Below are 23,965 nucleotides of genomic sequence, written 5' to 3' on the forward strand. Positions count from 1 at the left end.
TTCCTTGAAATGGGTTTTATCTTCCATTCCAGTATAAGCATAGGCTGAAGTTACAGGCTGGGAGTTTCACCAAATATTTCACAAATGCATCATATGGAAACCTGGGGGTTTTCACTCCTTAGGAATCAAATCCTATCTGGAGCTGCTGGAATTTCCCACAGCACAGAGAGACCAGGTGATCTTTGGAGGTCCCTTCTCACCCAGACCATTCCATGAGCCTGTGTTTGTGCCTTCAGCCACCAGCGCCTGTGGCCAGGCACACCTTTAGCAAACACGGCACTCACCCTCCCGCTTCATGCGCTTGCTGGAGTGCTCCCTCAGCTCCAGCCGTGGCTGGCCGCAAACCCTTTGCAAGAGGCAGAACTTGTTTCTTCAGGGGTGATGTGAGCCTCTTAAATCTTTAAATCTTAAACAAGAGCAGCCACACTGTCTCAGCCTTGACCTTATCTTCGTCTTTCAGATGAGGGAGTTGGCAGGGGAAAATTGTTACGTATTCTGCTGGGATCTGAGATAAAAGAGAAAGTAAAGGTGCAGGATGTGAGCACTGCGTTGGTGCATCCGCTTCGGACCTGGCTCCGTGCTGGGGCCGGGCAGCCCCCCAGCCAGCCCGCTTGCTTGCGGGCCCGGGTCTGCGTACCCCCTGCTCTCAGCATCAGCAAGACCCCTGCGGCTGAGCCCCTGCCGTGCATTGGAAGCCAGGGCTGTAGGAACAGGCACAGCCACAGGCAGCATTCCCAGGGACCAAGGAGCTGCCTGGGATGGCTGCTGTGTCCCTGCTCACCCCTTGCTCTGGTGATGCTCCGAAGAGGTGGCCTGCCCGGAGCTCACCACTCTAGCCAATTAGCTGGTCACCTTGACAAGCAAATTCAGCCTCTTTTGCCCTAACAGCCAATGCTGCTGTTATAAGACGGCTGCCAAAAAGGAAGGGAGTAGCTGATTTTGTGTTCAGGGTCAATAATGAGCTCAAGGTGGCTGCAGGCTGGCGGTGGGCAGAGCTTTGACAAGCTTTACAAGAGCTTTAAGACCACCCTCACAGGTGGTCTGGCCGAGGGACAGGGCAGTGGGCGAGGTGGATGGAGCAGCTGGCTCCTGGAACTCCTTGCCCGAACAATTTGCCAAGGAGGCTGGCGCTGCTCTGCACGTGGTAAGAAAAGCTGATCTAAGTGCAGCTGGGGAATTCCAGGAGCTGTCTAGCTTTGGAGCAAATGACATTCCCTCCCCTGTCCTGCTCTTCCCTCCGCCTCCTGTCGTCACCCCGAGACGTGTGTGGGAGCTCAATAACAGCTGAAGCCCCGTCTGGGGGCTTCATAATCCTGGCGTGAGCTGCAGCAGCTCTGTTGCTCTGGAGGATGCAATAAGCAACTGGGAGCGGGAACTACTTCCAGTAATCCTTCCCTGCGTGCCCTTCCTGCAGCTGGCCACGGAACATGAAGGCTGGATCCCTCCAGGTCCTGCTTGTGCTGAGCGTCTGGTGCCTGGTGACCCCGGCTGGAGGTGAGCCGCAGCCCCCTCCCACCCCCGGGGCTGCCCGGGGAGCAGCCAGGCTCGGGGGGCTGGTGGCATGTGCGGGGAGGGTGGCGCTGGGTCGGGACCTGTGTGGCTGTGGGAGATCTCCTGGCGGGAGCGGGCTGGCTTTGGGAAGGGGCAGGGGGAGCCTGTGGCAGTGACCCTGGCAGCAGGGAAATCCGAGCAGCCTCCTGACAGCATTTGTCGTGCCTGAGGGCTGGCAGGGAGAGTGTTGGAGAGACTTTTGGGTGATCCGTATTAGAACAGAAGTGTAATGCACCCCTCTTCTCATGGCCCCTGGGGAGGGGGGGCAGACCGCAGGCTGACCAGGGGTGGGTGTCTGGCCACACAGGCTCCCTGCCATGAGGGTGGCGGTGCTCCCATTGCTGCAAGGCACAGGGTGCTGTCACCTGCTGCTCCGTGCCTGTGTGCAGTGTGTGCAGTGCATCCCTGTGTGCAGTGTGCTCACAGAGTGTACGCAGTGCGTGCAAGTGTGTGTGTGTGCAGCAAATGCATCAAAGGAGCCGGGGGTGCTCCTCTAGCAATGCTCATTCTTGCGCCCAGTGGCTGGAGCGTTCCCAGCTGTACTGTATCGAGTTCACCAGATTTGATGTCTCTCAGTAGAGACTGCCTGAGCTGAACCAGGCTGCAGGTCCTTTCTTCACAGGGAGCTCAGATAAAGCAGGGCTTGTTTTTCTGAGTCTTGCCCCCTGGGATGTCAGAAACAAATTGCCAAGCTGCGTTGTGCAAACTCACTTGGACGCTGCCGATGGTGGGAGGCTGGGGGTGAGTGCAGGAAATAAGGGTCACTGGTGGTGTGACTGGCTTTTCCCTATGAAGGGTTCAAGTGGGGTTTTATTTTTACACTTTGCAAAAGAAAAAACATATTTTCCAGTGGAGCTGGAAAAGAGGTGTTTGGTGAGAAACTGGGCTGTGGAATCTGGGCTGCTGAGATAGCTTTGGGAGCAACGCACTGGTCACGGAAAGGCTCTTTCGCTACACCCTTTCTGAGTCCAGGTAGTGTTCAGAGACCACAAACCAGCAGACAGATCGCCAGGCTGCTCTCCTGGAGGAGAACTCCTGTGGGAGGAAGAGATATGACTAACCCAGATAAGGAGAGGACAAGCATCCTGGCCTCCGATCTGCATTGCCTGCACCAAGAGCCTGTGGGTGGTGGCTGCAGGAGGTCTTCTGGGGATGAAGAAATGCATCTTCTGGGGATGAAGAAATGTATCTTCTGGGCACCGTGCTGAGAGTGGTCCTCCTGTGACCCAGTGGGGAGAGGACCCACAGGTCCAGGTGCTCGCACAAAGGACTGACTGCCAGCACTTGCACACTCTCTAAGGCAAGCTGCAACGGTGTCCCAAGAGCCCTGCATTTTCACAATGCTTTTTTTTTTTTTTTTTGCAGTTTTCTGGGTATCTTATCACCTGTTTGGGTGACACAAACAATTGTGGCCCTGATGGGATTTGTCTTTGTCTCATTTTAGCAGGAACTGGAAAGTTTCATGGCACGATTTGGACTGCTTCTCCCCAGAGAAGGGGAAAAAGAAACAGGGCTGGTTTTTATAGTACCTAATAAAAAGCCAATGTTTAATATATTGAAAATTCTATTTCAGGGCAACCCAAAGCACCTCTGAAGTGTTCAACAGAGTGTGGCCATTTTATATCTAGGATAGCGATGAAGCGGATAAGGAGCTACCGCAGGACGGAGCCCCAGTGCAGCAGAGAGGCCATCATGTAAGCGCTGCCCCACTGCCACCTCCCTTCACTGCAGCCCAGCAGGCAGCTCCAAAGTGAACCTGCTGGGCTGACCTTGGGAAATCTCATCTCACTAAATCAGAGGGTTTTGTCTTCATGTACACCTGCCCCTGGGTGCTTACTGAGCTGCTGGCTCTGAGCACCGGAGGCAAACACTGCATCCAGCATCAGGACAATGCTTTTGGAGGTGACAAACTTCCTGGGGGAAAGTCCTCACCCATGAATCATGTTCAGCTGCTCCTCATTCAATCAGATCTCGGAGGTGCATGCCCTTCCTGAAACACATCATCCATCCAGTTCGGTGGTGTTTACTATGGGCTTGAGGGAGTCAGCGTTGACGCGCGCCTTCCCTCCCACGCCACTCAGCTAAAGCGGGGCTTGCTTTATCCAGTCAGTTTGAGATTTATTTTTAAGGTTTTTTTTTTCTTTATCCCTTTTTATTGTCAGATTTATTACTCTGAAGTCTATGGAGGTTTGTGCAGATCCAAAGGCAGATTGGGTGAAGATGATCGTGGCGAGGCTGGACAAGGAGAAGGCCACAGGCTCCCCGCTCCCAGGTGGTGCCACCCCAGCAGCGGTGCCACGAGAGCCTGCTGGTTTTGAGAAACAGATTGGTCTTACAGCAGCAGCTCCATCTCAGTCTCAAGCCACTGCTCCCACTAGTTACTTCCAAGGGACTGACACAACAGTTTTGGAGAGAATACGTGCTCCTGCTGCTGGGGTGGAGGCGTCCAGCAAGTCCCCACCATCCACAGAGGACCCTGTCCAGCTCCCTGCAGGATCAGCCCCCACGACAGGGGGTGCCACTGCCCGCTCTGAAGTCACTTCAGAAGCAAGCAGAGATTCCTTAAGATCTCCTGCACCTTCAGCAACCCTTGCAGCAGGCGTGGTCTCCAGCCAGCCCACCCTGCATCCCACAGCTCCGGTGCATGGCTTTGGCTCCACCACAGGGGCTGCAGGAGAACCCATAGGACGTACTGCAAACACTGGGGCTGATGTTCGAGGCACGACTTCTCCTAGCTCCAGTTCAGACCCCATGGCCGTTCCTAAAGGATCAGACCATCCTTTGCTTTCTACAAATAAATCCCTGGGCCCTACAAGCACAGGAGCCAATGCACCAGACGCTGCTTCCAGCAATTTTAGTTCAGATCTCCCCTCCATCCTGGACAGCATGGACACCACCACAGTCCCAGCCACACCAGTTCCACCAGCGGCTGCTTCAGCTTCTGCTCTAGACTCCACAACTGCCACAGGCAAAGGTCCTTCTGTCCGTACCAACGAGGCCATCAGTTCCTCTGCAGATGCTTTTGGCACTAGAACATTTGATTATTCATCGCCAGCAGGGAAGCAGGAGCCTTCGGCTACGTTAGCCTTTGCTAGTCGAGCCTTCTCAGGCCAAGCCAGAGTGCAGCTGCCGACAGCAAACCCGAAGGATCTGCCCCTTCCCAGCTCCTTGTCAAGGTCTCAAATGTACCTCGTCATCCTGGTCTCCGTGGTGGTAGGTGGGCTGGTGGCTCCCAGCGTTGCTGCTGTGTGGCTGCATCTAAAATGTGGAGCCAAACCAGAAGAAATGGCAGGAGAAATGGTACAGGGCTTGCTCTACCACAAGAGGGGACATCAAGGCAATGTCTATTCAATGGAAGTAATCTGAATGCTTTATGGCGTGGACATTTTTGGCCTAAACTATATGTGTGTTGCTGTAGGAGAGTTCAGTTTATGCTGAACTGGTGACCAGTAGGAAGAAAGCTGGGAATAAACATACCAGAGAAAACTGATTTTTTTTTTTCAGAGCAGAATGTCCAAAAATAGATCTAATTTGTCATTGATCAATGACAGGATTCTGGAAATAAATGAGATGCTTTTTTTCTTCTGCCGCTGTTACATACAAAGGCTGTTGCTGTCCTAGAGCTGCTTGGTGGCTCTTTTCCGCTTTGCACCTGGTGGTGGGCAGAAGGGAGTTTCCCAACTGGTGTTGGGAATTTTTCTGCGTTTCATCATGGCCCAGCCAAGAAGCCACCCACTCACTCATGCTGCTGGACTTGGGCTCGGCCACCTTCAGCATCTTTAACACCAAAACCACACAATTTGCACTTAAAGTCTCTGCTGCTGCTTTCTTTGCACTTTAGGTCACCACTCTGTCAGACCAGTATGGGTGCTGGTGAGCAGCTGTATACTGGTTCACCTCGGACTGACCAAATACGCCATTTGCTCTTGCTAGAGATAAGGGGGGAGACAAAACCTGCCCTTGGTTAGGGGGTGGAAGGTCAGCACTGCTGATTTCAATCCAGAGGAGCCAGCAACCCCAAATCGATCTCCTCCTTGAAATCAGGCCACTCTCCTCCTTCTTGCATTTCTTCTTGCAGATTTAGTCTGAGACTTGGCTGTTAGCAAAATCAACGGGAAGAAAACCCTCCTGCGAGCTCACGTGCCCTGTGTCCAGCCGCATCCGACGTCTGGGCAGGATAATGCGGATGAGCCTTTGAAATGGGAGAAAACAAGAAGACACCCCACAATTTTTCTATTCCTGTAATAACTTTGGAGGGTTGTTGCAGTTCTCTGTAAGCACAAACCCCAGGAATTGTTCTCCTGGAGGAGCCAAATCCAGTTCTGGCTTTAGTCCCAGAAGAGCTGCTGCACCACAGCAGACATGCCATGCTTCTGGTCCCAGACTCTCTCCAGAAACAAGCGTGTTTGCTGATCCACAGAAAAGCACAAAATACCTGTTCATACTGCTACACTTCAGCAGCATTTCAGTTTTTCGGTTTGGGATAGCACTGATCACCAGACTGTTAAAGCACTGTACCAGGCCTTTTTTTCTTAACTCAGATTGGTCTTGATTTTTATCCATGGAGGCACTGCTGTATGTACGCCTTACCTTTTCTATGTGGTCAGCTCCTGAAATCCCTGGTTAAACAATGACTCTAGGACAAATTACTCTGGAGCGTGCACAGGTCTCCACATTGTGATGCTTTGTAGATAGCGCTATGTATCCAGGGTCAGATCCTCCTCTAACCAACCGCAGCGGATCAGATCCCAAAGTATAAATACACATGCAGGAAAAAAGAAAGCAAGACCACATAATAAGCAAGATAATCAAAGGAAAAATGATGGGCCAGCTGTAAAGCAGAGCTGGGGGAAGGCGGCCTATTACATCCATCAGATTGCACCTTCAGGGCGTCTATCCAGCCCTGGAGGCGGAGAGGACAGACTGCAGCAGCGCTGGTTTTCTGCCATCATTCCATCCCTTATTTCTGCCTTTTGCTGGCTTGGGAGAGGGGAGCCAGGGATTCAGCTCAGGCTTTGCAACAAGTACAGAATGCAATCAGATTAATTGTAATTAGGAATCTGGGGTGAAGCCCCCCTGCCCCCCCCCATGCAGCAGCACTCCTGTGCAGCCCAGCTGTGTAACACTTACCTGGAGGGTGGCTCAGGGGCTGTCAGCACCCCACACACCGCCGGCTCCTGCGTGGCAGGGGTCTGTGACCTGGCAGCTCATGAGGCAGTGTATTATGGCATTATTTTTATATGAAACACTAGAAATGTTATTTTTGTAGTAAAGTTGTGTAGCCGTTTGACTGTATGTAATGTTGTGTCCTTGCTGCTGGAGCATCGCGGAGCGGAGACCTTTCTGGGAACACTGGAACACACTGTGCCTTGGCCATTTCCTTGCTGGTTTTGGATGACTTGCGCATGCCCGCGGGGGCTGGATTGCTCTCCCAGCACTACGGCAAATGCAGTGGATGCTGGTCTCGTCTGGCTACAGGTGAAGTCCTCGGCTCAGAGCAATGCTGGGGAGATGAACGTGCACCAGGCAGATCTCACCCCTTTGAGTCCCACCACGGTATTTGTAAGGACAGTGGTTTCAGCTCCACAGCTCCCACCTTTTCCAGCTGCCCTGGTCATGCTGACACTCATCAGAGGGAGCTGCTCCTCCAGCCAGGATCCATCCTTGTGCTCGCCTTGCTCCCCTCTCCTGCCCGCAGGCTGCTGGCAGGCAGGGTTCTGGCACCCCTTGGGGGGGTGGCAGCTAAACCCCAGGGCGGGACACTGCTGGCCCTCCCTGCGGGATGTGTGATGGGCAGTCCGGGAGGGCACCGGGCAAGTGCCTCCACAGAAAGGCAGAGCCTGGGGGTGTTCCAGGGGCTTAACATGTCGCTTGCTGTAGAGCACAGGGGCTGTTACAAGCTCTGATTAATTAGTGTAACGAGTATATATGAGCATGTGCATGAGAGGCGTTCTGTCCTTTTTTTAGACATAAAAATTATAATAAAGTCCTTATGTCCAAAACTCTTGTCCTTGGGGGGGGTCAGGCCAGGGCTGGGTGACGAGCCTGGTCCCTGCGGGACTGTGGAGGTGAACGCCTGTGATTAAGCCCGATCGGGGAATCCCAGCATCATCGCAAAGCCAGCGCAGTGGAGGCAGCTGGGCTATTGCTCCACCTCGTTACTGTTTAAGGGCTTCAGTCTTGCCAAAATTTGCGAGGAATGTATTTTCTCACAGGGAGTCACATTTCCCATCCTGCAATACTGAAAATAAACATTGGGGTTTTTCTTTTGTTTAGGCAAAGCTAAGACCAAACAGCACCCCAGAGAAAACAAACGTCATGCTCCAGATTGGCTCTGTGAGGGGTGAGAGGCCAAAGGCTGAGCTAGGGCTGTCCCACCCTGGCCAGAGCTCCCGTGCCTCTCTCCATCGCGGGCAGGAGAGCTGGGAAAGGCAACACGGCACAGGAGTGGGTGCCCAGGGGCTTGCCTGGAGTGGGGAGCTGGAAGGAGCGAGAGGGTCAGGGATGAGCATCTCTCCTGCATCCAAGGAGCCATCATCCCGGCCATGCCCCGGCTCAGGCGCCACTGGCACGCTGTAGGAAGCTCTGTGGAAGGAAAAGCACTTCTTTTTTTTCTTTTTAATCCTTTTCTCCTCTCTGTTACTGGGAGTGGGCAGGGGATGGAGGGGGAGGCTGTGTAAACAAGGCAGCCCCGGCAGCAGTGAATCATTTCCGACAGGCAGCGTGAGCCCAGGCGCCGGTGTGGGGCTGCGGATCCGGAGCCCCATGGGACGACTCGGATGCCCGGCGCCTCGGCCAGCGGGGGCACAGGCTCCCTGGCTCTGCTGCTCCCTGGCTTCTCCATGTCTGACAGGGCAGGGAAAGACCCTGTGGGAAGGATGTCCAGCCATGCACCTTCCCACGCTTCTCCTGGAGGTCTGTGGGCTGCCTCAGGTGCAGAATTTGGCCCAGGAGGTAAGTAATGCCAAGCCTGTGATGCTCAGGTGGGGCAAGGCTTGCCTTCTGCCCCTCGTGTGCAAGGCGCATGCTTCTGCCTCAAGGTTTCCCTGCAACCCACAGGAGACATGGTCATGGTGGGCCCCTCCTGGTCCCTTGCTGACCCACAGCTTTGGTTTCCAGCGCCCCACCAGTGCAAAGCCTCTCCGCCACGTCATCAGCCAGCGGTTTCATTGACCTGAGGAAAATATGGAGTCACGCAGGATCCATCAGATAGCACGGTGGCAGGTCTTGAAGGCACTAATTTGCCTTAATCACACTGGCCAGCCTCACTTGTGGATGGATTCATCACCCCCCTCTGCAAAAGCTCCCTTCAGGCTCCGACTTGAGCCCCTGGTCCCCGCGCTGGGCACACTGTAAGAGCACTGCCCAGTGTCCTGCCTCCGGCCCCGGCTCTTAGGCAGCTCTGACCTGTGGCGTAGGTGTCTTGTCTCCTGGCTGACTGGGCCTTTTGGTGTAGCCCTGTCTCTGTCCCCACCCCCTGCTGCTGCTGAAGGGATGCCCCCTAACCCTCCCAAAAAGGGTCTGGGATCTGGTTCCTTGCTTTGCTGTGGCTGGGACTGTTGATGGACCCTGTTACCAGCACCTGGCTCTGCCCCATGCTCAGACCCCATAGGACATCCCCTTGCTGGTGAGGACATTGCCTGTGCTGGGGTCACTCTTGGTGCCTGGCTTGTCCCCTCTCACCGCTCCCTGCAGCCTGGACCTGGCAGCGAGACACCCATGCTACGTCTGCTCTAAACCCTGAGTTCTCTCCAGGGTGATGTGTGAGGGGCACGGTTATCCCTGTGAGGCAGAGACCCTGCAGTCTCCATCCTGCCTGGTTTGAGACTTGGACTGCACCTTGCGGAACGCCTGTCCCTGCTTGGCGTGGTGGTTTTTCTATGAAATGTTGCCTGCTCACACTTAGGGCAGCCTCTGGCCAAGCTAACGTACTGCCACTTCGTAATGCTGGCTTAGCAGAATGCTGGACATCCCCTTGGCTGCTTTGGTGCTCTGGATGCACAGCTGTGGCTTTTCCATGCTTTGCGTTTGCTTCATCTCCACTCCTATAATGATTGCATCCCTGTTTGCGTCGCTGCAAGGGCTGCCCTTGTAGCTGAAGCCCCCCTTGGGTAAGCACAGAGGTGTCAGGACTCCCCAGGTTGTACCTCTGCAGTGACCACCTCGGGTGATGGAGGAAGCTTCATTTCTGAATCACCCTTGAATTCTGCCAGGTAAGCTACAAGGCCTGTTAAAAACAGAAAGAAGTGAGAGGAGCCCTCCAAGGAGGCGAGCGATGTCAGCTGGCCAACGCAGACCATGGTCAGCACCAATACAATATTTATTACATTCTCTAGGGACCTTAATGCATCTTTCTCATCACATTCTTTCAACTGAATTTATTTTTCTGATCCCTGGGTTTTATCCTAATCAAAAACCAAGGAACAAGTAAATTTATAAGTTGTTCTACTTCTTGGCCTGTACTCCTTCTTGGAGTTATCAGGACTAATCCTATCCAGAATTAAATCACTAAAAAGTAGGCTGAAATTGCTTCCCTGTCCAATTCTTTTTCCGTTATCACAGCTTTGCTTTAAAAGCTGAGCTGAAGCAGCTCCTCACTGCTGCCTTTAATTCTAGGAGCTCAAGGATGGCCAGGGTTGACAAGAGGAGGCTGAAGTCCTCACCAAGCATCATTTCCCCTGGTTGCTACCTGACACAGATGCTGCTCCAGCACAGGGACTCCCTCGGGAGCAGCAGCTCCTCCTGAGACCCCAGATCTGTCCTTTACTTCGCCTCAAGGCATTTGATCGGTCTCACTGGAGAAGGATGGGAAACATGTCTGCTTTTCAGTGTATTTGAGAAAATTGGCATCACATACTTTTTTTCCCCTCTTCCTTAGCTAAGCGGTTGCTTCCAGGTGCATCCACCCCTGACTCTCTGCTTGGCCGTCATGGTGAGGTTCCCTGCCCAGCCACGGTGGGTTTCTGTGCTAACCCCCATGCTGGTGGGCAAGCTTGCCCTGTGACCCACCACAGCTAAGCCCCTGGGGAAGGGCTCCTGGTCACAGCCTTCACGTCTCGTGATGCTGAGCAGGACTTACCACACATAATGCAGCCTGTGTCGCCAGCCTCCCGTACCTGGTGGTCCCCCATGCCCAGCTGTGGGAAGCAGGCTTTGGAAGAGACTCTAGCTTTTTTCTTTGTAAAGTGTCTTTCCAGCTGTTGGACCTGGCACGGTTGTAGCTGGATTTGCAGGGTGAGCACCGACTCCAAGAAGGAACGAGAGCATCACCTTTGGTTTGTGATTGTATCCTGGGTCAACCAGAGCTTCAAAACGGAGCTGGGGAGACCCTTGAGTGAGCACCGCAAGAGAATGTGGAGGGGCTTTGCACTCAGAAAGGTGAGGTTTTCATAGAAGAAAAACTATTTCATATGGTAAATGGAGAAGACTCAAAGTGACTGGGTGGAACAGAAGATAATAGGGAAAAGCTTATTCCTAACCCTCCCACCGCTCCCTGGGGACAGGTTTCAGGTGCTCGGTGACACCCAGGTGATTGATGCTCAGCTCCCCCTCTCCTGCCATGGCAGCCCAGAACCTGTGCTCCCCCCAGCAGCACAGTAACTGGGGGGCTGTTTTCCAGTAAGCTGGGCATGCTGGGTTACCTGCTGAGACCCCGTTCCCAGGCATAGGGCATCTCTGCCCAGCTCCTTCCTCCTCACACTGGCACCGCTGCTGGCACAGGCGGCACCTGGGGTGTCCCTCAGGCTTCCGTCCTCCTCTTGCAGGATCGAGAGGATGCTGTTTAATTTTTATGTAAACAAGCAAATTATCCAGAGCCCTTTCAAATGAAAAGGGAACTTGAGCAAACTGTGGGGCTTTCCAGCACTCACCAGTGAGTTAAAGGCACATCAGACTTTTTCTTCCAAAAAAGTAAAAGAATAAACATCAAAAGGTCTCCATGGAGTCATGAGTTGTCTGGCTGCCACAGAAATGGCTTGAAAACTTGAGAAAGGGGAAGCAAAGCATCCCAGGCCAGATCTTCTGCCACATGAGTGAGCACAACTCCGCAGAAGCAAACCTCCCACTAGCGTTCTTACTTCTCAGCTCCTCTCCATCCAGGGCACTCTCTTCCCTGACCCTGGCTGCTGCGTGTCCCTGTGCTTGTCCAACACTATGTGCTGCCCTGGCCGCCCACCCGCAGCATCCCCCATAGCTGAAGAGTTGTTGGGTGAAGCCCGAGACTGTGGGAAGACATGCCAGGGGCTGGCAGCAAGGCCATGCCCATCCATGCCCCAAATCCTCCTGCGCTGCTCCGGGTCCAGCCCCCGGCGTGGTTAGGGCAGGCTGTGTGCTCCCTTGCTCCATGGCTGCAGGGGAGCCTGCGTGTCCCTGCCTGAGGACGTGCCACCGGTACGACAGCATCATGCCACCTGTGCTTGGTGGCCCTGTTCCTGCCACAGGGAAGACAAAACTGCATTGGGAGCTGCAATATGGCCCATGTCCCCAGCCTGGCGTTGCTGGTGTGGCTGCAGCTCTCCGTGTCACGGTCCCCAGCAGGCTGCCTGCTGGGCTGTCTCCGTGGGATGGGAGGCTGTCTGGTCCCAGCAGCCATGGCCCAGGTTTGGGGACAGGCTCCTGGAGAGGCACGAGAGTCTGCAAGAAGACAGCGTGGGGCAGAGCAGAGGTGGGGAGGTGGCTGAGAAGGGAAAGAGCACCCGCAAGGCTATGGGAGAAAGGAGAGATGCTCTGGGGGATCAGCAGGAGGGCACGGGGAGTTTATGACAGTCCAGGGGGACACTGAGTCACCGGGCTGAACCCATGGAGGAACGGACAGCACTATCCTTAGGGGCTGTAGGACTTGTTTAGAAATACTTTCCTTTTAGTCCTCTGGCAGCTACAGAGCATGGGTGGCCTCATGCCATCTCCTCCTGGGTCAAGTCATGCTTTTGAGACATAGGGACTCCATCTCTCCCCAGGAGCTGAGCCAAAGCGTAGCAGCCACAGGGGGCTGAGTAGGTATTTTAGTTATTTCTACCAGGTTGGGAAGAGCCTCAGCATACTCCGCCTGGGCTCTGTGAGCCTTCCTCAGCAGGAGATGCATCCCCTACTGCAGCTGGGGTTGGGGGCGCCTGGGCATTACCGGAGCAGTCCTCAGCACTGGGCACCCAGGGACGACACAGTCCCAGGCAGAATGTCCTGCTCCAAAGGGTGGGGGGGGCTGCGGGGGTGCCGGTGTGAGGAAGGGCTTGAGGTGGCCCCTTTGGTAGCTCACAGTGGCTGCGGGGGGACTGTGGTGCCCTGGGGAACTGCGTGGGACCCTGCTGCTCCATGCGCCCAGTTGCAGCCTGGAAAAAAAAAAAAAAAAAAAAAGAGGGAATGGGGAAACAAGCTTCTGAGCAGGGGCTGTGCAGGCTGGCAAGGACCTGCGGAAGGGTCTGGGGGTCTGAGTGGCCGGGTGAGGAAGGGGGGGTCAGCACAGAGGGGAGAGGCCGTCCCCAGGTTAACACATCCAGGCTGACCCCTTTCTGCAGGTCCCTGCAGGGTCTGGGGGGCTTCAGGGCTGCGAAGGGAGGAAGGTCATCAAAAAACACCATAGAACTTTGAACACCAACTTTTCCTTCCACTTCCCTCAGCCTGATTCAACCTCCCACTCTGCCCCGGAGCCAAGGGGCTAAGTCAGCACCATCAGCAAGAGAAGGTTCAGCTGCATCTCATGCTCCTTCTCCCCTACGCTTCCCAGCTATAAATGGGGATTTTTGCTGGAGAACTCGTGTTCCGCTCCTTAGGAACAGCATGGAATGCGATGCAGTTTCTGGCAGTATTTGACATCTTGCAGCTTTGGAGCCGCAGAGGGCTGGTGGCCTCGGCACTTTCTGCTTCGTGCTCCCTGGGGAGTTCCCAAGCCTTCCAGCCCTGCCCGGCACTTCTGTGTTGGCTCTGGGGCTGGCGAGGGGCTGCATGGAAAGCCAGGCTTTGCCTTTCCTAATGCCGCAGGCCGGTGGGTTTGGGAGCCCTTGAGTTACGCCTGCAGGGAGGAGGATTTCACTTCTCCTGCGGGCCCCCGTGGCTCTGTCGCAGACCTGCCTCAAATGCAGAAGTTGCCGAAGTCTGTTCTGTCTTTCTAGGTATCCTCTGGGTCAGTAGCGCTGAAGATCCCACGTGACGTGGAAATCCCCTCGGCCAAAGAAAGCAGGCAGGGCTTTCTCTAGAATCTGGTTAGAATTCTTTGAAAAAGGGCTAATGTGGGGAGGGGGTGGAGAGGATAAACTGCAGCATCTCCTGGCCTGAGCTCACCGCTGAGCCCCTCTGCAGGCAGAGCAGCCCCTGAGAGGACCCTCACGCTGCCACGCTGGGTGCAAGGATGGCCCTGGCGCCCACCATGCTGCTGCCCCTGTCCCCACGTGGTGCTGCACACAGGGCACCTGCCGGGGCACCGGCGCAGCCAGGCAGGGAGCCCCGCTGCAGAGTGGGGATGGGGCCGCTGACGGGAGGTGCAGCACCCTGGCCGGGGCAGGGTGGCATCTCCTGGCATGTGAGGTAGTGGCGGCTGCTCCTGGGGCCGGGTGGCTTCGGCAGCGCCGGCTGCAAGGCTCTTGGTGCTGGGTGGTGACCTGGAGCATCCTCCTGCCCCGCGAAGGAAGGAGGGCAGGCGGGGCTCCGCATGGCAGCAGCTGCAGGGCTGGGGGGCTGTTGTGTGCGGCAGCTTTGTCATGGGGGAAGGTCTACAGGGCTGCTTTCCAAAGCCAGCGTCCACCGTCCCTCGCTGTCTTCTCCAGCCCCTCATGCACAGTCTGAGCGCTGCTTCGGTTACACCAGGTTCCCTCCCCGGCTGGCTACCCTGGAGGGCTTCTAAACAGCTCCCAGGGAGTGTTTTATCCCAGCAATTGTCTAAGTCCTGGTAATTTCCTCACTGCTGTGTTGTGTCCTGGGCCACCAAGGGTTCAGTTCATCTATCCCATCTGGGGACAGGACCGGGCCAGGTCTGCAGAGTCTTCCAGCATGAAGAGGAAAGGACGTGACTGTCCGGCCAGTTCCAGGGCAGAGTTAAGGACATGAGTCCACCAGAGCTCCTGAAGGCTCTGCACAGGCTCCAGAGGCATCGGGCTGCAGGACGAGCTGCTTGCAGGACACCAGGTACCCGAGGGCAGCATGCAGGGCCAAAGGGGAAGGAGGAGTGCAGGGAAGGGAGCACAGCGTAGGCACAAGCAGGATTATAGCTGTTGTTTCTCACCTTTCATCTCAGCACATCTGAGATCAGGAATGGGACCAAGGGCTGCACAAACCCAGCAGTGGCTTGGGTGGAGAAAACAATTAAGAGGCTTCAAAAAGGAAGAGACGCTGTGCCCCATGATGTAGAGCAGGCGCCCTGGTTCAGGCTACTCAGCATCCTGGTGGGAAGGAAGGTTTATAGTCATGCTCCTGGAAAGGGCTGTGGAGGTGGCTGCTGCTAAGGGGTGGCACTGGCTCCTCAGAGTCCTGCACTGCATTGACCAGCCAGGCACCAGCTCCTGGGGCACTACCAGCCCCGCCAGCACCCGCCTGCTTGAGCACAGCCACAAAATAAAGGTTTACTTCATGTGGTCTTGGAGAGTGGTACCCTTCCTTCTCCCAGCCCCAGCAATGGTGCTGCTGACAGCTGGTCACGGCACGGAGCCAGCCAAGGGGCTGGGGTGGGCTGGGGGCTCTTCCCACTGGCTCCTGAAACCTCGTGGGTCAAACTGGGGCAGGCAGGGAGGGGGACAGGAGGGCACTGCACAGATGCTCTGCGTGTTTGGGTGCTCACTTCAAGGGGATCCAAAAGGGGCTGAAGGCTTTTAGGTGCAAAACTGCCATTGGATTTGGGCTTAGAGCTTTCAGCCTGTCCCTTGCTTTGCCCCCATGGACACTGCTTGGCTGCCCCAGGGCACTGGCGTATCCATCATCTGAGCTGTGCGGCTGAGGAAGGGTTTCTCTGCAGAGCTCCCTGGGCAGGTAGAACCGACATGGGATGCTGAAGCAGAGCAGGGATTCACCCGCATACAGCCGTGGAACTCCCCTCCGTGCCAGAGGCCATGGGGGACTCACCAGTGATGCCTGCCATGGTTTTGGAATGGGGAGGACAATTAGAAGGGCGAAAGTGAGAAAAGTCATGGGTTGAGATAAAGACAGTTTAATGGGTATAGCAAAAGCTGCGCACCCAGGCAAAGGAAAATACAGGATTCATTCACTCTGTCCCGCTGGCAGGCAGGAGTTCAGCCATTGCCCGCAGAGCAGAGCTCCATCACACACATCCATGACTTGGGAAGACAAGTGCTATAAAGCCGAACGTCCCTCCACCTACTCCTTTCCCTGAGTCAGTTTAAGGGGGGTGGGTGGGTTGTGGGGTGTGGAGAAAAAAAACACCAAAAAATCTCACTAAGTGATGCAAAAGCCATCAGTCGCCACCAGCCAGATGATGCCCGCCCGGTCCCCAAGCAACAGCCACCCCGCCAGCACGCCCAGCTCCTGGGGAGCAGGATTGTGGCTGCAGCACCTCCAGGGATGCTTTCACAATAGAGGCAAAGCCCCCCCTGAGCTGACGGGTGACCCTGACACACTGTGGGTCGGGGAGCCAGAGGCAGGTGGAGATCTCTGGGGTGCACCAGGAGGGGCTTCAGCTTGAGGGAGCCTGTGAAACTGTTGCCTTGGCTCTTCAGAAGCCTTCAGACCGTGGAGACACCCATTCGCTTGGTCCGGGTGCCCTCTCCTGACGGCTGTGGCAGGGATGCAGCCCGGACCTCGGGGCTGGGGCTGGGGCTGGCTCGGGAGGTCCAGCCCGCATCCCAGGGATAGCACGGGGAGCCTGGAACGGAGTGAGGAGCAGCATCCCATCACCTGGAGGGACTGGTGCCAGGGCTGAGCAGGGTATCACCTCCATCCTGGTCCTTCATCCACCTTCCCCAGCACCAGCTCCTGGCAGACACCTGCCAGCACAGAACCAGCATTGCTGTCACCTTGGCCCTGGCCGAGCCCATCGAGAGGCCTCTTGCCCCATCCCATGGCACCTGTGGGTCCCACCGGCTCCTGTCCCGTGGTGCCAGGGGCTGTCCTGTTGAGCAGGAGCTGGTCCCCACAGGACCTTGCCCTGCCAGGCTCCCTGGGAATGGCTGGCCCAGAGCATCCCCTCTACCACTGGCATGTGCGTGGAGGTGCTGTGCCAGCAGTGCAGGGCAGCCCAGGCCACCAGGAGCAGGAGGAAGCTGGGGCCGAGCAAGAAGAGGCAGCCGATGCTCCTGAACAGGCATCCGACACAGTAGGGCCGGGGACAAGGGCTTGGGCCATCCTTTGGAGCTGCCTGCTGTCTCCTAGGGACAGGGATGGGACCAGGGCTGCAAGGCCACCACCAGTGCTGTGATACCTTCATGTGCATCAGAAACCTCCAGCAGAGGGTCCAGACCTGGGACTGGAGAAGGGCACCTGGCTGGGACAATGACTGTGGGTCCTGTTGGGAGGTTGGGGCAGACTCCTGCCACAGCCGTCAGGAGAGGGCACCCGGACCAAGCGAACGGGTGTCTCCACGGTCTGAAGGGTCCTGAAGAGCCAAGGCAACAATTTCACAGGCTCCCTCAAACTGAAGCCCCTCCTGGTGCACCCCAGATATCGCCACCTGCCTCTTGGTGCCCATGAGACCTCTGGCTCCACGACCCACAGGGAATGACTGGCCCCACAAGCATCCCACCTCTGATCCACCCCAAGAAGGGTCCATGGAACCTGGGAATGGACACAGCAGGGACACCTGGGACCCCAGGGCAGTCTTTATACTTTTATATTAAAGAGCTGGGTTTCTTCTACTTCGATTTCTTTCTCCCATGCATTTGCATTGGCACCAGCTCTCTCCCTTGCTCGGTAATTGCCCGCTGCTCAGACACAATCTCAGCACAACCGACAATTAATTTAACAGACACGTAGGTCACTATTACAGCCACCAGCCCTACACATATAGATTTGCCCAACGTTCTAAGTAGATTTCCAAACCTTCCGTCAGGGTCTGGTGTCCAACCCCACCTGCCAAAAGGCTGGGGTTTTTTTTCATTTTATGGAACACCTTTAGGTGGCTTTGGATTGTCATTACAGCTGTTTCCATTCTTTTATCTTGTTCTACACAGATACAACTGGTGTTAATGAGAGGGCAAACCCCTCCTTTGGCCTCTGATAGATCACCCCGTTGGTGATTGGGTTTGTATCACCGTTTGAGATCTAGATTTGACCTCTCTTTGTGAGGTCTTTCTGCTATCTACCATGGCATTTGTAATGCTATTTCCCTCGACACATTCACTGTCTCCTTTTCTAATTCTGTTATCCTAGCCATGGCAAGAAGGCTTTGGTGAATTTATGAGTCAGTTACTGTTTTACCTTTGCCTTTTTGGATGTGGCTGGTGGTGAGAAGGGCTTCCTCCAGAGAGGGCTTTGGTGGAGTCAGTGTCAAGGACCAGGATTCCCCGTGCTCTTCCATTTTCTTTGCCATTTATCATGTGCAGAGGATTCACATACCCTGTTAAACTACTATTTTTTATGATTACCTACTCAAAACCCAAAACACTGTATAAGTCAGAGGATATTTCCCATCACTACATCGGGGTATTTTTGTCCATGCCTACCCATTGTAATTTATAAAGTAGGGTTTTTCCTCAGTCAAAAAATTTGTAGCCAATTACAAATTATAGTGAGGTCGCAGCTGGTCTGGACATCAAAAAATCCTGCACACAGCCCATCCTTCCTCTTCTCTACACGGACACGGATGGCTGCTGGCTTTTGCATTTGCCCAGCCAGGCAAATCGGGGGGAGAACCTGCAGCTCCGCACCTGGAGAAGAGGCCGTGCCACTGGCGTGGGTGGCCCGGGAGGTCCCCAGGAGCACCCTGGCACAGCAGTTGGGAAGGGCTTGGAGAAGTCTAAAGCCAAGCCCGCAGGTCCACTGCTGGGACAGGGACACAGAGGAAAGCCCAGTCCCACAGAGACTCCCACGGGGCCTCATCAGCCCTTCACACACCCCACAGGCACTGGTTTGCTTTATGAAGAGCAGATAGTGGAGGCATCTACGAATGCTTCTGATAGGACCGGGGTCAGGATTAATTAGCTGGGGGACAGGAGTCAGCAACAATGCATATGCCTCAGACAAGCCTGCAAAGGCAGCTCAGAGCTCGGCACATGAGGTTTGCTGTATGAGATGTTGGCTGGAAAAAGCCATTAGCTCAGTTGTCCCTTCATTACGGCCCTTCACTTTCACCCGACGCCTAGGAGGTGGCGTGACCCTGGCGGCTTGTTGGGCCAGAGGGTCCGTGCATGGGGGACACGGCGGGTCCGTGCATGGGGGACACGGTGGGAGCTGTGAAAGGGAAGGTGGGGGAGCCTGGGGGTGCGGAGGCTGCGGGAGCGGCTCAGGGGCTGCGTGTCGGCCTTTTGCAAAGCCCTTTCCTGGGAAAGCGGCATGAGAAACCAGTGGTGCCATGCCCAGCGCTCTGCATGGCCACCCTGCCACCGTGCCAGCCCACCAGACTCAGTATCCTCCAGACTATGTCTTCCAAACCAGAGGTGTCAGCACATTTGGTTTGCTCCCTTCCCCTTTCTTCTTCCAGAGAAGTCTTGAAAACATGAGGTAATTTTCAAGGGAGTCTGTTTCTACCTTTCTTCTCCTCTGGAAGCCCTGGCCTGCCTCACCCCCACGCCACGGCCAGGTCCCTCCCGTGCTCCCACTCACCGTTATCCCACGCGGGTTCCCACTGGGTCCTCACCCCCTCCTCACATACAGACCACAGCTGCATCTCGCCTTCCTGGGGAGCAGGTCTCCACATGGAAGCTGGGCTGATGTCCACAGGGTGCTGCTGTTGGGGTCTGTGCCACCTGCCCCTCCTGCCCTCGGGGTCCTTTCTGGGATCTGGGACGGCTCTTTTGGGGTTGTGATAGGGTTTGTCCCATCTCCCTGAAGAAATGACCAACCTGTGCACTGATGACCACAAGCCTCCATCCCTCTGATCCTCTCATTTAGGTCCCATCGCCAATGTGGAAGGCAGAAGCAATGCTTGGGCTCAGTCAGACCCAGGCTCTCTCAGATGCCCCACTGCCATCGCTCCGTCTCTTCCCCTTCTGCAGTCTCCTGAACCCACCAGAAGCATTTCTTCCACCCCCTGCTCTGGAGTCCCTCCTAGTTTGGTCTAGTGTGGCTTTTTCTGCCTGTCAGCATCCCATCCCATCATGTCCCATCACATCCCACCCCATCCCGAGTGCTTCACTGCCCAAGCCAGCACCCTTGGCACGGCCAGGATGGCTGGGGAGGCTGGTCTGGAGGGGACTCGTTAGTCACTTGCCTTTGATGGCTCAGGCAAACCAGCTAAGCCCATCCATGACCTGTTCCTGCGTTGTGTCTCCTGTTAGAAACAAACAGGCAAGCATTAGACTTGTCTTGCCTTCACATAAAGCTGTTTTTAATCTGCTTTTCTGGGTAAATTTCGTTTCCCCAAAGCCTCCTGGCAGCCCCTCATGGCCTTGTGGCTCTTCTGCAGAAAGCAGAAGTGGCTGCCCTGCTCCTCGACCTTTTCCACCCGCTGCTGGACGTGCCCCCAAAATAAAAAATGTCGTAAGTCCTGGTGACCAGGAAGAGGCTTCTTAGAACGTGTCTGAAGTTTTCAGAAAAGCGGTCGAAGTGGGTGGCACGCAGAGGATAAATTGCGGCGCGGTGAGAGCCAAAGCTGCAGACAGCGGGCAGGTGGCGCGGAGCAGGACAGAGGCACCAGGAAGAGCCCTCCCGCAGCCACCATGCTCCCTGCACGGCCTGTCCTGCTGCTCGCCCTGCTCCTCACCCTCTCCCTGCACCACACCGCAGGTAAGGCGCCCATGGGCCACCGCCGCAGGTCGGGGCTTGGAGCCCCCACTGGGGACATCCCGGGGGGGGGGGGGGGCGGGCGAGAAGATCAGCAGGGAGCAGGGACGGGTATGGGGCGGCACGTCCCGGGGTGCAGGGAAGGGCGGGCAGGGTGCCAGGTGCCAAGCTGGGAGGGGGCTCCAGGCGCCCCAGCTCTCAGCTGGGCGAGCAAGTGGCTGGAGGTGGGGAGCACGTGTCACAGGTGGGGAGCTGTTGGGAGCCTCCCAAAACACCTTGGAAGTTGTGCTCCCACCTTGGAACTCACAGAACCTCGTCCCCAGACCGAGCACCCCAGCCTCAGCGTGCGCTTCGGCAGCTGCAGCAATGTGGGCTGGGGGTGCCGGGTACCCTGCCGTTCCCCTTCCCACTGCTGCCCACGCTTCCCAGTCCCACGCTCGCTGACACGAAGGGAACGAGCCCGCACTGTGGGATGCTGTGGGAGCTGCTGAGAAGCTCCACAGCCCCCGTCCCATCTTCAGTATTCTGCAGCATCACTGTCTGGCGATGCAATTAGTTGCAAAATGCTGCCGAGGGCATTCACATCTCTCCCTTCCCTTCTCAGCCCACTTCACTCCCATCGAATGCTGCTTCAAGTACACACAGAAAGCCATCCGACACATACAGAGTTTCTACGAGACATCCAGCGACTGCTCCTTGCCTGCAGTTGTGTAAGTACCCCCGGGGTTTGCCCCCCACCCCCGGCACAGCATCCCCCATCCCATCCTGCCCCACAGACAGCTCAGTCCCAGCAGGGACCACGTGCCAGAGGGGCTGTGGTAGGAAAGTAGCTCTGTGGGGTGGGCAGAGGGGGAAAAATGGTGCTTTCTGCTGCCAGAGGTCTGGGAAGACTCAGACACGCACCATCAGCCCAAGGAGGGCACGGGCTGCTGGAGGTGACTCCAAGCCTCCATCCAAGATGGGGCTGCACGCAGAGAGGGGAGTAGTGGTGCATGGGAAGGGAACAGCTCATGGTTCATGTTTTCATTCTCTTTCCTCACTTTCTAACTGCAGGGTTGTGGCTGCGAACGGTGCCGAGATCTGTGCTGACCCCCAGAAGCTCTGGGTGAAGAGAGCCATGAAAAATCTTCCAAGGAAAAAATGAAATCCTCTTCCTGCTGTCCACCGTCAGACTCACCCATCCAGTCCTCCCATCTCCGGAGGGAGCAGACCATGCTCACAGCACTTCTCCAAAGGCTCCCGTGGTGGTGGGTGCTGTCACCGCAGGTGCAGCCAGCCCGTACCCTGGCAGTACCAGGTGTCACAGCAGCATGGACCAGCAGGCCACCATGTCCCTCCCACTGTCACTGCCCTGCCAGGATGCATCCAGTGGAGCAAATATTTATAATAAAGACTCATTGCCACAAGTTGCTTTTTTGAGTTTTTCCTGATTCTTCAGTGCAAGGAGCAGATCCTACAAGTCCAGGGCACGGTGCAGCCAAAACCCCCTTTGCCATGGGCACATGCTCCTCCAGGAGCAAACCGCGCCTGGTAATGGTGTGCTTCATTTGGAACAGGGTAGTGGGGCCAGGTCTTGACCCATAGGTCAGGGACCCACAGGTGGGGTTGTCCTTACCCATAGGTAAGGCTATACATCCTTGCAGCATGCCCTCAGCCCCTCGGGCTCTGCAGGCACTCCGAATTAGTGGGTGGCAGCAGAGGGTTGGGGAGAAGTTACCAATCTGCCAAACCCTTAGTACCTTGTCAGCTTCCAAACATGCTGGTGGCCACCGCGAAGTAAGCAAGGGAGATGAAAAACATCCGCAGTGCCAGGAGGGTGAGGACACAACCCCCTCAGCTGGGCAGCAGAAAGGGGGTCCCAGCTGCCGACCCCCCTGCAGGGCTGGGGCAGGGGGGAGCAGCACAGGACCCCACCGGTGACACCAGGCTGACGGTCCATCGTTTCACGCGAGAGGCACAAAGCCCATGGGAGAAAACCTCAGAGAGGTGCAGGCAAGGAACACCGGGCATGCCGCGGACTGAGCCTTAACCTGCTTCTAAAGCTTCTAAAGCTTCATCAGTGTTTTGTGCTCATGACCAGAAAACAGGGCAGGGCTGTATTTTCTAGGATATCAAATGTAAGCAGAGAACAGGAAAAAGCATCTCAGGTGACATTTTTGCCCATGAATTGTTAGTGCCATGGGACAAAGCAGTGGCGGAAAACTGAGGCAGAATCAGAATCTGGGGACAACCACCATGCGGATTGTGCTTGGCTGATTATGGACACAAAATTCCAGGTTGTGCCCTCACAGCACGTAGCACCGAGGGCTATGATGGCCACGTTGTCTTCTGGAAGAAAAAAGGGATGTGCAAGTAGCCACACAAAGTAGCCAGTTTGTGGATGGACAATCCCAGTCTGTACTTCAGAGACTCTTTCAGTATTTTACTTACTAAGCAGCCTTCCCCAATCGTTTGAATTTGAGGGTTGCAAAGATTATTTCCCCCATTTTTTTTTTTTAAAACCACCACCACTGAAAATCAAACCACGTAGGCCCACAACTAGAACACTGCAGGTAGACAACATGATGCTTGAGGAGAAAAAGTAGTTCTTGCCATGGCACACAGCTAATCCAGAAATTACTGACCTGCAGAAAGAGCTGTCTCGACAAGATGTGAAAGGTGTTACAAGATGCTATTGCCAACCAGAGGTGAAAACGTTGAGGAAGCCCAGCAGATCATGTCGGTATTATTATGGGGATGACGCATCACACCCTCTGCGAGAAAGGTGGTGATGAAAATGTGGGACAAATGTCACCTGCCCACGTTACAGAGCAGCCCTTGATGGAAAAAAATTATTGTTTTACTAGTCACTATCTCTTCATCAACAACATAAAATGACACTCCACTGGGCATGTCAACGTTATCCCTCAGGGTTTCACCACGCCGGTGGCCTGTTTTGGCTCATGGGGAATGGAGCTGTACTGATGTTCTGGACTGGTCCAGACCCCAGGGACCGCTCACGTGAGGTGCTGCCAGGTGGGAACGTCACTGGACTCAAGGCACCAGGGCCCGAGATGCAGGAGGTGGGCCATGGGAAAAGGGCACCGGGTCTGCCCCAGGGGCTCCAGCGCAGGTGCTCGCCCTGCGCCGCTGCCGGCCGGGCTCAGCACCGCTGGGAGAAGCTGTTCCGAAAGAAGTTTTGTAGCACAGACATCACGTGCTTTCTGCTATGCTGAGACAAGAGCAGAGTGGAGATATATAGAGGGGTCAGCAGACATATATATAGGTGTCGGCAGCTGCTGCATCACAGCCTGCCCCTCAAACACCCTGCTAGCCAAGCTGGGTGGGACACACCTGAACATCTGGGCAATAACCGCTGGCTTCCCCCTGACAGCTGTATGTGAGGGAGCAACGCCCGTGCCCAGCGCCCACCGCCTTGACCACCGAGGGACCCACGTCCGCACAGGGAGCCACCGCTGCCGGCATCAGCTCGCCCCCGGACCGGCAACACACCCTGTAACCAGCTCATCCCCGCTGAGCTGGGGGTCCCGGGGCGATGGGGTCCCGAGCAGCCTGGCAGCCCGCGGGCAGGCAGCCCCACTCTGGGACCCCGTCCCGTGGG

At 55.7% G+C, this 23,965-nt stretch overlaps 3 protein-coding genes across 5 annotated transcripts in view; 2 read left to right on the forward strand and 1 right to left on the reverse strand.

Annotated features, from left to right (window-relative positions):
- The first annotated feature begins 1,206 nt into the window (after nucleotides 1-1,206).
- On the forward strand, nucleotides 1,207-6,846 carry CX3CL1 (C-X3-C motif chemokine ligand 1). The gene is made up of 3 exons (XM_055819116.1): nucleotides 1,207-1,494; nucleotides 3,125-3,245; nucleotides 3,714-6,846. Exons 1-3 carry the CDS (start codon nucleotides 1,428-1,430, stop codon nucleotides 4,915-4,917), a joined length of 1,392 nt encoding a protein of 463 aa, XP_055675091.1. The 5' UTR covers nucleotides 1,207-1,427; the 3' UTR covers nucleotides 4,918-6,846.
- Nucleotides 6,074-23,965, reverse strand: part of RANBP10 (RAN binding protein 10) — a 100,783-nt gene continuing 82,891 nt past the window's right edge. The window contains exons 14-15 of one of the 3 annotated variants that reach the window (XR_008749851.1): nucleotides 19,485-19,912; nucleotides 6,074-19,349 (exon numbers count right to left, since the gene is read on the reverse strand). Coding sequence is in view for 1 of the 3 variants with exons in the window: in XM_055819100.1 (XP_055675075.1) it covers nucleotides 19,863-19,912 (50 nt within the window). In the remaining 2 variants the exon portion in view is untranslated. Of the gene's footprint in view, nucleotides 19,913-23,965 lie in introns of all 3 variants that reach the window. The other 2 variants (XR_008749850.1, XM_055819100.1) reach the window with 2 other exon arrangements.
- CCL17 (C-C motif chemokine ligand 17) lies at nucleotides 20,077-21,774 on the forward strand. Its single transcript, XM_027782083.2, has 3 exons — nucleotides 20,077-20,367; nucleotides 20,969-21,074; nucleotides 21,418-21,774. The coding sequence occupies exons 1-3, from the start codon at nucleotides 20,301-20,303 to the stop codon at nucleotides 21,506-21,508; spliced, it is 264 nt and encodes an 87-aa protein (XP_027637884.1). The 5' UTR covers nucleotides 20,077-20,300; the 3' UTR covers nucleotides 21,509-21,774.

The sequence above is a fragment of the Falco peregrinus genome, chromosome 14 (assembly GCF_023634155.1).
Source record: "Falco peregrinus isolate bFalPer1 chromosome 14, bFalPer1.pri, whole genome shotgun sequence".
Taxonomy (NCBI): Eukaryota; Metazoa; Chordata; class Aves; order Falconiformes; family Falconidae; genus Falco; species Falco peregrinus.